We start from the raw sequence: 11,636 nt of genomic DNA, 5'->3' as shown, positions 1-11,636 counted from the left end.
CCCGATAGAGATCTTTCGATACTTAAATCAGTTCGTAAAATCAGAAGGAGAGATTATAAATTCGATGTGAAAGTAATAAACAACATACCATTACCCAAAATAATCGCAGGGTATTTATATAACCAGATATCCATATGGGTAGAAATCCACGTAGATTGAATTTAAGCTCTCAAATACTGAATGATCAATGATCCTGGTTCAAAGTCACCAGATTAGGCCAATCTAGCCGGATCAAACCCAATAAAAAAATGCGCGAATCTTGATCCTATTTAAATATTTTATGTTTGCGGGGTTGAGTAATATAGTGTCTTTTCTATCAACTTGTGCGTAGAACTTATAACTGAAAAATGATTGAACATGATATTTATGATAATATGTAGAAAAGAAAAAAAATACAGATCAACGTATAATCACTAAATTTTATAAGAGGAAAGTGTAATTATTCTTTTTTTTTTTTAAATGACAGTAATTAATTAAAGAGCTTTGGTAGTTGTTACTTACACTTAAAAACACAAACATGTGATGAGCCTGCAGGGATTATTAATTTATTTTATTCAAAGTCCATGGCCAACTTTAATTTTGACTTAGGCTATATCATATATGTGGGATCATGCTGCTTTTTTCCTATAATATTATCAATTGGACATGTTGGATGAGTGTGTGGAATTAAAAAAAAAATTATTAAGCACTATAATTATTTTTTATTATAATTGAATTAAGAAAAATAAATTTATATTAATGGTTGAGACAGGCACACTCGATATTTGTGCATGATTTGAAAATTTATTACATCTTTTGTCAAATTAAATTGAAGATAATAAATAATTGATCAGAATTGGCAAATTAACATAGTATCGTATTTTATAAAACTGATAGCATTATAATAATACAATTCATTTATAATAAATTTTGTGTAGTTAGATTTAATTTTAGAAAATATCGATCTATTTTACACTAAATTTTTATAACACGTCGATCCACCCTGATCCGAGGGTAGTTCAGATCGGTATTCGGGATAATTTCCAATAAAGACCCTCCAACATTTAAGTTAGTTCATAAGATCGAAAGAAAAATTTATAAAATTTGGTATGAAAGTAATAAATAATATACCATAACCGAAAATAATTATAGGACATTTATAGAACCAAATGTTCATACATATATAAAATCCACATAGCGTGATCTTGAATTACCAAGTATAGGATAATCAACAGTTCAGATTACGAGTCATCAAATCAAATTAATCAAAGCGCGAATCTTAGTCCAATTTAAATATATTATGTTTGCAGGGATGAGTAATATATCCCGGTCGCACCCTTTTGCCATTTCTAGAGATGACAAATCACTGCCCATCTTTTCAGTGAAAAATGATTGAATATGGTATTTATGATTATTAAGGCTGTCGTGCGATCCAATGTAGCAAGGGGACACAGTCCACTTTCGTGCCACAAACGCATTCATTGGGGAAGTAATTATGGGTCAGAAAACTTCGATTTTTCTATAGATCAAATAAGGGGTGGCAACTGGACTCGGGTTCGGCTCCAAATACAACCGGGAGGGCCACGGGGTTCTGGGTTTTTAAAGACCCACCACAATTTAATTATTTAATATATATTATTTTATTTTTAATAGAATAAATACTAACAAAATTTTATATTATTTTATTTATTTATTATTAGATATTTATTCAACAATTGATAAATTAAAAAATTATCCCACAATACTTAAGAACAAAAATAAAGAAGTTAAGTAATGTATAATTGTTATAAATTATATGGATTGTCTTAAAAAATAATTCATTTCTACTTGAGAATTTATTTTTTGAACTTGAATATTTGAATTAGGCTACGAACAATTTTATTTATAATTGATATTTTAAATTTTCTTTTATATACATAAAAATAAATGAAAAAAATTAAAATAACTGAATCTATCAAATTAGACCTGCTGAATTTTGTTTGGAGCGGGTCCCAAGTCCTTCCCGGAATTGACGGGACGAGTCTAGGGTGCACCCAAATCCATCCTGTTGCCACCCCTAGATAATATGATTCATGTGTTCGATATCACTTTCACATGACAATTATGAGAGAAAGTAGAGCTAACTTGGGCAACATGATTGGGGCAGGAATACACCTACTAATGTTGAAATTTTGACAGAATTTTAAATTATGGGTAGGTTTAATTTACCCTTAGTGATCATTTTTAAATTTTTCCTGTCGTCCTAAGGATACTGACAATTTGTATATATATATATATATATATATATATAAATTAGGATAAATTTAGTTATATTCTTTGAGTAAATTAAAAATCAATCTAGATAAAAAAAAATACTTTTTTGATGAAATTCATACAACAATCAGTACTTGTCGTAACTACTTTCTTACGACAGACAGACGGAACCAAATCAAACAGCAAGCGATAGAATAGAAGGGGACCAGCCACCCCTCCGCACTATATAAATACAAATTATCCGGGATTAAAAATGTAAAAAGTGACGATGTATGGCTAAAAAAGGATGTCGATCTTCTCCAGACTAATAAACCTGACTGTTTAGGCGAGCAACGATTTCTAACAATCATTCGCACAGGGACCGTATATGTGTTCTCCACTTTGAGAGCTAGTGAGATCAATATCAGGCACGACCTCAATGTCCTTATCAGGCTTTTAAGAGTTGAGAATAATTGTTTTAAGTTAGATGAGTAAGTCGTAAGAAGCGAGTATTGAAGTTGTAGGAATGAGGTTGCAAGAAATGAATACCTGCCACAGTTGCAAGAAACCCCAGAACAAAAAATTAATGATCATGACCATGCAAAAGAGTTTGCCAGCCCAAGCCCCACAAGAGAGGTACCTAGAAATGGTTCGACGTTAGCATTAGCTATAACCATCACAGCTAATAAGCCATCATGCATTGCGCATACGTAATATTCTAAAGTTTAATAATGAAACAATGAAGCTGCTTAAAGTAATAAGCAAATAGTCAACCTCTATAACTATAAGCTAAGAATCAACCAAACCACCCAACCATGAGAAATTTGAATTGGAAATGAGCATTTTATATCATTTCGTAAACTAACTCTTACTTTATATAATGTAATAATTTATAACACCACAATTCGACATGAGTAGTAGTATCAAAGTGGATAGCATTTCGATTCTCTGAATTGTGATTTATCGTGGAAGAAATTAAATTTTCAAAGTAAGAAAAAAATTAACCAGTGTATAGAAACAATTCATTTTTTATTGTGGAATCTACGGGAATGTTAAGTAGAAGCTGGGAGGATTTGCTCAAGGGCCTCCAAAAAGCTGTTCATGAACTACATTGATAAAATCAAGTATCAAGCATGGGTATCAACAAAAAGGATTTGAACAATGCATACATTCCTTTCTGCAATGACTGCTTAAGACTTTGTCTCATCTTTCATCATATACGTACATACATTTCAAGAAAGGGAAAAATGCAATTCACCCCCTATGATATGAGAAATGAGCCAAAAAAAAACTTCTATGAAAAATAAAATAGCAAATTACCCCCTGTGTTTTGGAAAATGAAGCAAATTACTCCCCTATCTAAAATTCATTTTTTTAACACGGGGGGGTAATTTGCTAATTCTTTTTTCACAAGGGGGTATTTGCTCATTCATTTCACATATCATAGGGAGGTAAATTGCATTTAACCCTTCAAGAAAATGCATGAACATGCTTGATTTATCTGCAAAGTTGAGTCTTTTTTAAATATGACTGGTAGTTTGTAAGTCTTTATAGGCATACCTCGGTAGACGTTCTAAGAGATTCTGATTGGAACATCTGAAAGCCCGGTCATATACGATCTCTGTCCTTTTGGCAACATCATGCCAACTATAGAGTTTCTTCATCTGCCAAGAATGATTCAGCAAAGTCAATAAGGTTATATTTATTTGATAAGCATATATTCAGGAACTATGCCCATATAAAAACATGGCTCAAGCTTTTGCAGCTTAGGTTGGTTAATAGCAGAGTATGTACATAATAATGTTCTTGCAAACTGGACATCATGGAGCTAACATGTTCTTGATCAGATGTCAGTCTCAAGTTAAATACATGGCAATCAATAAGAAAGGTAATTTTAATCCTTTAAGAGCATACCCTAAACATAATTATAACCCTGAAAAGTAGAAGGTCCAATATGATACAGTTGTTATCCCCCAAAATAATGGGTTTGCAACATCTCGCTATGTTCAATTTTCCCAAGCTTTTAGACTTTTAGTAAATTCTTGAATCCTCATTATGTCTAACACAGGATACAAATGTCAGTATATGAAGACAGCCTTAAGATCAAACATCTTGCATCTAGCTTAAGGATTTCTGATGGTTGGAGCTTGTAAATTTAATATGAAGGATGTTGATTTTATTTATAGAGACAAACAAGGAATTAAAATGGAGCTGGAGTTGGAATGCATCACTAGTAACTCCAGTGATGCAGCACTGATTCCTCCATCAAGGGGCATCCCAGGCCACAGAAGCATATAAAACGATTCTATCATCAATCATAAAAATGTAATTTCCTTTTCATGTGTCAGAGAACTCACACGATTGTGCATTGCTTGTGGATCAATCTGGGGAAGCAAGTCTATTGCCTTGGTGATTGCCATTACCATGTCAGTAGGATCTGGCTCTGCAAGAACAACCATATCATCTGGAAGAACCTATCCGACGAAGGTGAAAAAATTGTCAGAAACTTGAATATAATCCACATTTCTAGAAATGTTGAAGCCAGCAATACTAGGAATCTCATCCCTACTCAATAATAGCACGATAGGCAGATGCTATCAAATTAGCCAAGCAAAGTGAAAATGTCGTACATGCCTCTGGGACACCACCCACGCGTGTACTGACAGTCAATAGTCCACAACTAGCAGCTTCCAATATGGCTATACAAAATGCTTCTGTTAAGGAACTGTCAAGAATGGACGCAAATCAGGTAAAGAAAACCAGTGGCCCATTATATAGAGGCAAAAACAGGTCATTATAATCTTTACCCCTCGAGTCAGATGCAACGTTTAATGGATATGCAAACCAAGCAGACATTTATTTACACAGAAACGAGAATTTTGATCACAATTAATATTTACTTGTAGTCCTAAATAATGCTGTAGTGTGGCTGACAAAGGCAAGTCTCAGTTGGTGAGAAATGGTACTTTTAGGGGGCGACAGCTTTATTCCCTAAATCAGCAAGTAGCAATTCTAGGCGCAGAGATGTGAACTCTAGTTGAGAGCATAATGTCTTCTTTTTCTATTGATTTTCCTCTAATCTAGATGCTTGCTCACTTCCTAGACCTCCAAATAGCTCTTCAAATTGCCAAAACCACCAGCAGTTACCCTACTCTGTCATCTTTAACGTCAACCATCCAAAAGTCCTGAAAATTCCCGGAAGACCTTCTTAGGATATCACACACAGTCCCGGAAAAGATACCACGATATCATATTTCGCTACCAAGATATTTAGAATGTCTAAAGGACTACTTCTGTTGATTTTATATCCACGTATTTCTAATGGCTGCTAAATTATAAACAAATAGTTCGGGCCAAATGGTTGATATACTCAAATCTCAATTCACTTCTTCATTCCCTCTAGAGACAGTCAAACCAAGTATAAGGTGATAAAAGAATTTCTGTATTAACACTTGCAAATAATTATATATGGTTTCTCCACAAGTAGAAAACAGACAGGAAAAGGATAGATATTTGCATTATCTTAATCAAACTAACAATAGGAAAAAGTAATAGACCTGTTTAGGAAGATATGTCCATTCACCAAAACTGACTGTACTTGAGCATGTGGAACAGCACCCAACATATCTACCCGATCTTGAAGAGAGTGCTTCTCCCTCATCTCTTCCAACCTCACTCGTTTAGGTCCATCTCCACCAACAATGAAACGTACCTTAAAAATGCATTGGCATGAGAAAAACAATAAAAGAGTGACATGCCTAGACAGGGCGCACACATTTGCCTATATAGACAATGATCTGGGGCTGGGGAAAAGAGGGGATGAAGAAGTTTACACCTTTCAGTGAGGAAGCTTATTACCGATATTTATAGAAACAGGAATGGTAGAAGGTGTTCAATATCGAAGAGTTACACCACTTTTTAAAGCCAGGTCTACTTCTCACAGGTATTATATAACAAACATGAAGAACGACGCCAAGTATTCTCATTAAAAAATCAAGAAATAGGCTAAACAGCAAAAAACCACTCACATTTGGATGCAATCTGCATACTTCAGGGATGACTTCAACAAGCAGATCTGCCCCTTTCCGGTAAACCAACCGACTTATCACAACAATAACAATTTCGTCACTGCTGAGTCGGTTTGGAGGAGGCTTGAACATAGCCGTGTCAACAGCATTTGGAATAACAAAAACCCTTTCAGGTGGCAGTCCAGACCTCAAAACTGTATTTTCCTTACTCGTGTGAGAAACACATATAGCCTGGCTCACATCTGCTAGAGTAAATTGCAAAACCTTGTTCATATGAATGCTCCCCACGTCAGCAAAACCATAAAGGGAATGATCGGTAAATACAACTTTGTATCCCATTGTGCGAGCGTGCATTAGAGCTTCGTGACATAGAGTTGAAAAGGCTTGGTGTCCATGCACTATTGATATCCTTTCTCGGATCAAAATTGTTCTTACGATTGGGAGTGTTGCGTAAAATGTAGGCAATGTGTTCTGCATAAGAAACGGTTTCCATGGAACATAATATACTTTCAATCCACCAGTCATGTACCGCACTCCTGAACGATTTTTATAAGCATGGGTCATAACAACCACCTGGCAGACAGCAGTAGTCACATTTATTCTGTTTGTAATACTTCCTTTTAGAACATGAAACTAATGGGTAAGGGGGCTTTGACAGAACTCCTAATTTGACTTCTGTCACAAGCAACAAATTTGAGGAGTTGATAGACAAAAAGGGAAAATGACAATCGAAAATAATGTGAATTAACAAACCTTGTGGCCAAGCTTTATCAAGCACTGCGACAGATAATAAATGTGATTCTCTACTCCACCAAAATTGGGGTAGAAAAAGTCGGACACCATTAGTATTCTATGCTTTCCTTGTTGACTCATTTTTTATATCAGGTCACATATGCCTACAACCATACAGGATCATGTTTCAAACCTCATGTAGTAAAAAGATTGATAAAAAGCACAAAAGCTCAGATGCCTAAAAAGGAAAACAAAAGAATATAAACATTATAATAGGCTACTTATCAGATCTAATGTACATCAGCCTATGCGCATATGCTTAACAGCCTAAGTTGCTTACTTTTATTCTCAGTTAATCAGGTTACTGGGCTAAGAGGGGCATCTTCATCTGATACAATTTCCTATAGGTGGTCTTAGGAGATGAACAATGCATTTGGAGAGAACTATTAGAATATAATTAGCCCCAGCCGGTTGAGAGGAATACCATTGCACACAACCTCAAGAACTCTATCCATGCTCATTCTAAAATTATGGTGATTCGAGCAGATTTCGAGTGTTGAGATAAGAAAATTCAGCAGCAAAATGCAGCAGATTGAGTTACAAAGACAAAGGGACTTCCAAGAAAGAAGAGTGTAAAGGACAGAAGCTGACCTGCAGAGAGGAAATTACACAGAAGACACAAACAACCAAATAACAGCAACATGGAGTGATCGCATTGACTCAATTTCACACTAAAGGAAATTACAATTACTGCTACCTTTGCAGGGTTTTTGCACAAAAAGTAGAACAATAAAAATTTCTACTTGGTACTATTGTCCTTCACTATATGTCCTTCCATATTCAAAAATCATATCAAAGTACGAAATAAATGAAGAATAAAGCTTGATGAATTGAGAAATACAAAAACTCAATTCATAGTTCAATTTCTCCTTACTTTCACTTACCTCTTTTTCTCTTCTACCTTCTCCATTCTTTCAATTTTCTCTTTCCTTCAACACAGTTCCTCTCCCCTCCATTCTTTTCCTTCATTCATCGTTCTTCCATCATGCTTTGACAACAAGTTCCCAGCCACCACCTCCCTCAATTACTTTTTTTGCGCCTATTACCTCCAACCCAAACCCACCTTCCATTGAGCTTTAAGATCTCATAATGCACCTAGCAACTTGTGAACTAATTGACTCACCATTTTCCTATCAATGAAAATGGTCTCAAAACAATGACTGAAGCAATCTTGTTGAATCACTTGGTTATATCCCTCGTACATACAGATACATGTTTTCTTAAATACACACTTATACAGCTATAAGAAGGAATTCTTTACCTCGAATTAACTACTTGACGCCCACCTCAAGAGAAGTCTGTCAAGAAACAGCATTGAAAATTTGAACACTAAAACCCATTTAAAACAAGAAACAAAACTAAATTCTTGATCGCAAAAGCCAACGAAAACCATTAATAATAGCAAGAAGAGGGCAATTGCTGGTCTTTTCTCTCTTTCTTGAATTTAGGACGAAAAAAAAAAAAAATGAAATCTTACCCTCCACTTGAAACACTTCCCATTCAGAGGCTTCTTTGAAGAAAACCCTGAAACGAAATACAAGAAAAGGTATTCAAAAAGAACGAAAACTAATGCAAGATACGAAGTGGGTTCCTAATATACGTACAATATACAATGCAATGTGTACGCCTCAGGGAGAAAGAAACAGAGATATGTGTGGGGTTAAGTTACAATAAAAATTTGGGAATTGGGGGAAATTTTAGAATATGGGAAGAAAATCAAATATAATAAGATAGAATAAATTACAAATCAACCCCTGAAGATCCCAAAATGTCAAGTGAGACCCATGTTGTTGTCTTATTGACCCTTCCAATCCCTAACCTAAATTGCTTTATGACAGTATTTTGGGCGATTATGTGTAGTTTTAACGTCTAAAAAGTATGGGTGGACAATTTAATTTAATTAGAGTTCATTTATATGAATTGTGGCAAAATAAAAAATATATAGTATTTATATAAAAAAATAAATAAAAGTTAAATTAAATAGTGTTTTGAAAAAAAATATATTTTTAAAATAAGATTAATTAACTAAATACCACTTTGTCCCACCTGTATTTAATATTTATGCTTAACTTTGATAATAATAATTATTTTCTCTAAAGAAGATAATAAATTTTATTTCAGTTAGTATAACTCATATTTATTTTTTTAGAAACATTTTTTATTCATATTATTAAAATATTGAATGCTAATAGATAATTAGATGCTTAATTCACTTATGCTCCCATTACATAATAACACTGTTTATTTATACACAGTCAATAAAATAGCATAGTTATCAAAAATATATTTTTTAATTAATAATAATGATTTAATTTATATTTCTTTAGGATATAGGAATAATATCAGATAATATAAAAACTCTTAAATATTAAATATGTAAAATTATAAATTTTACTAGCTATAGATTATTTAAATTATTTAAAAATTCTAACATCAACTTCAGAAGAGCAATTTTTAATAAATTAAAAAGGGTAAAATCGAATTAAAATTACTATAATAAAGGTAAAATAATCTAAACAGAAGCTGAATTTTCACTAAAAAGTGCTTTTTATAACATATCTAAAAGTAGAAGTCGGCATCCAAAACACCTTAAAAGTTTAAAACTAAAAGCTGAAAAGCGATTTCCAGTTTATTGACTATTGACCGCTCACATATACTGGACATGAATAATGTCTTAATAAAGACTATTTGCACCCTATCAAAATGTTTTCTACATGGTTCTCTTCACCTAGTGATTTTAGTGTTTATACACAATTTAGTAGTATCATTGAGGAATAATGATGAATGAAAATTTTTATCAGCACGCAATACAATATGTACAGAATGATAATAATCAATCAGAATTCTGTTATTACATGAACGGCTAACTCATAAACTGTTGATTGTTTCTCATCAAACATAAATAACAAACACCGAAAAAACAACTAGGTATTGTCTTTGCTTCTCCTGCAATGGCCCAAAAGACGATCCGACCAAGAAAAAAAGTCCATAGTATGTATATGTTACTTACATAAAAACAAAAAATAAATTAAGAATTTCTTTCTTTTTAAAAATAAAAGAACAGTTTAACATTATAACGTCTTATTTTTAGAGACTTTGACAAAAAAAAAAATTAGCACAAATTTTTTATATTCTTTTCACATCTTATTTTTTAATCTTTTTCCTCAAAGAATTTCAAAAAAAATTCAACATCTAATAAACTCATTACAGATCTTTTGAAGTGTTTATAAACTCACGCAAACAACCTCCAAGTTGTAGAATATCATCCCATATGCCTCTCAAACCAAACTCACCCTTCTTCCTTACAGAGTGAACATAGAAAAAACCAAATACAACCTATTATAGGTGAAAAAAACAAGAAGGAATAACATTTGCAGCACAGGGTACAACAACAACTCATTGGTTTGAGATCTCCTGGCTGATGGGGCTGCAGAAGAGACTAGAGGGAAGACTTTTGCGGGTCGGATATGTTGGAAAAAATGTGTGTTTAATCAACACCAATTTGTAGTATCATTTTGAAAATAACAATCAAATATTAACTGTTTTTTAAACGAAAACACAAACACCCATGTTGAAATAAAATAATAGAGATAATAGTTAGATATGTTGTTTTACGATAAATTTAAAAAGAGAACTTACAATAAGAGTTATATCGTAATAACTCTTAGGCCAAAAGAAACTGCGAAGTAACTGAATTGCTGAAAAAATCCTGCTTGTCTTGAAGAAACTATACGTCCCGTTCAAAGTACACCAGGTACTACGCAACTTCTTTCAAGATAAGATGGTTCATCTCTATCTGTATTGTACTATACCGAAGAATACCTCAAAAAACACTCGTAAACCTTAAAAAACAAGAGCTCAAAGTGGACGAGAAGGAAAGCTCGAGGATAAAAGAGAGAATGATTCTGTTCCAGTGTTGTGTATTCAAGATGAAGGTGCAGCAGCTTTTATATAAGCATCACCATTCAATAGCCATAAACACAATATTAAATCTAGACATTTAGGCAAAATGGTAAAAAATGGTCTGTCCAGATTTAATTCTATTCTATTGTAAAAAGAAAGATACCTCATGAGACTGAGACATCCACACCCGCTCCCACGCCCATCAGGTGGCAGCGTGCATGTGGGACAACCCCATGCTCGTTCTACTCTCCATAACACTTCAAAAACAATGTGAACATTGAACTTAATATAAAGAGTTTGTTTTTATAATAAACTTTCAATGCAGGACAAACTTGAGTGTAAAAACACTAACCCCAACATACACCTTATATACAGATCAATACCCAACCTTTTTCTATCATATTCCTATGTGTGACAAAGACAACCTTTCATTTATTTGTTGTTACAAATTAGCATCAAGTTATGCCAGTTACAACAGGATAAACCCATTTTGCGGGTCTGCCGTGGCAATCGAAGCAAGTTTTCAAGCTCTTCCTCTAATTTTACACCGACCAGCTTGTATAAATGCTCGGACAATGTTGTGCCCCTAATCATCAACTTTTGCAATTCAACTAGAGCGCACTCTGGTCATAAAGGGACAAAGGACTGGCTATCGGATCGATCCAAATGGTAAAAACAGTATCCGAAGCAACTACAAAGATG

At 33.6% G+C, this 11,636-nt stretch overlaps 1 protein-coding gene across 5 annotated transcripts; it reads right to left on the bottom strand.

Annotated features, from left to right (window-relative positions):
• Window positions 1-2,317: 2,317 nt before the first annotated feature.
• LOC105155752 (phosphatidylinositol N-acetylglucosaminyltransferase subunit A) lies at window positions 2,318-8,722 on the bottom strand. 5 transcript variants are annotated; one of them, XM_011071688.3, is made up of 12 exons: window positions 8,636-8,721; window positions 8,509-8,555; window positions 8,293-8,329; window positions 7,916-8,161; window positions 6,993-7,135; window positions 6,240-6,812; window positions 5,769-5,923; window positions 4,846-4,936; window positions 4,569-4,685; window positions 3,772-3,875; window positions 2,761-2,851; window positions 2,318-2,664 (listed from the first exon to the last, which is right to left on the bottom strand). In XM_011071688.3, exons 5-12 carry the CDS (start codon window positions 7,110-7,112, stop codon window positions 2,572-2,574), a joined length of 1,344 nt encoding a protein of 447 aa, XP_011069990.1. In that variant the 5' UTR covers window positions 7,113-7,135; window positions 7,916-8,161; window positions 8,293-8,329; window positions 8,509-8,555; window positions 8,636-8,721; the 3' UTR covers window positions 2,318-2,571. The 5 variants fall into 5 exon arrangements, with proteins under 5 accessions (XP_011069990.1, XP_020554028.1, XP_011069987.1 ...); XM_020698369.2 differs by lacking the exon at window positions 7,916-8,161 and having other exon boundaries at window positions 8,636-8,722; XM_011071685.3 differs by having other exon boundaries at window positions 8,509-8,640.
• Window positions 8,723-11,636: the final 2,914 nt, after the last annotated feature.

Source organism: Sesamum indicum, linkage group LG2 (genome assembly GCF_026168435.1).
Source record: "Sesamum indicum cultivar Baizhima isolate 11 linkage group LG2, ASM2616843v1, whole genome shotgun sequence".
NCBI lineage: Eukaryota > Viridiplantae > Streptophyta > Magnoliopsida > Lamiales > Pedaliaceae > Sesamum > Sesamum indicum.
This window is presented reverse-complemented; position numbering and strand designations above follow the sequence as displayed.

What these genes read in the sequence shown, in the direction of transcription:
- LOC105155752 (XM_020698369.2), bottom strand. Translation starts at nt 7,112, where the DNA reads ATGAGTCAACAAGGAAAGCATAGAATACTAATGGTGTCCGACTTTTTC. An exon ending in GGACATATCTTCCTAAACAG is followed by an intron (nt 4,937 to 5,768) that starts GTCTATTACTTT and finishes CATTCTTGACAG; the next exon opens with TTCCTTAACAGAAGCATTTT. An exon ending in GCGTGGGTGGTGTCCCAGAG is followed by an intron (nt 4,686 to 4,845) that starts GCATGTACGACA and finishes TTCGTCGGATAG; the next exon opens with GTTCTTCCAGATGATATGGT.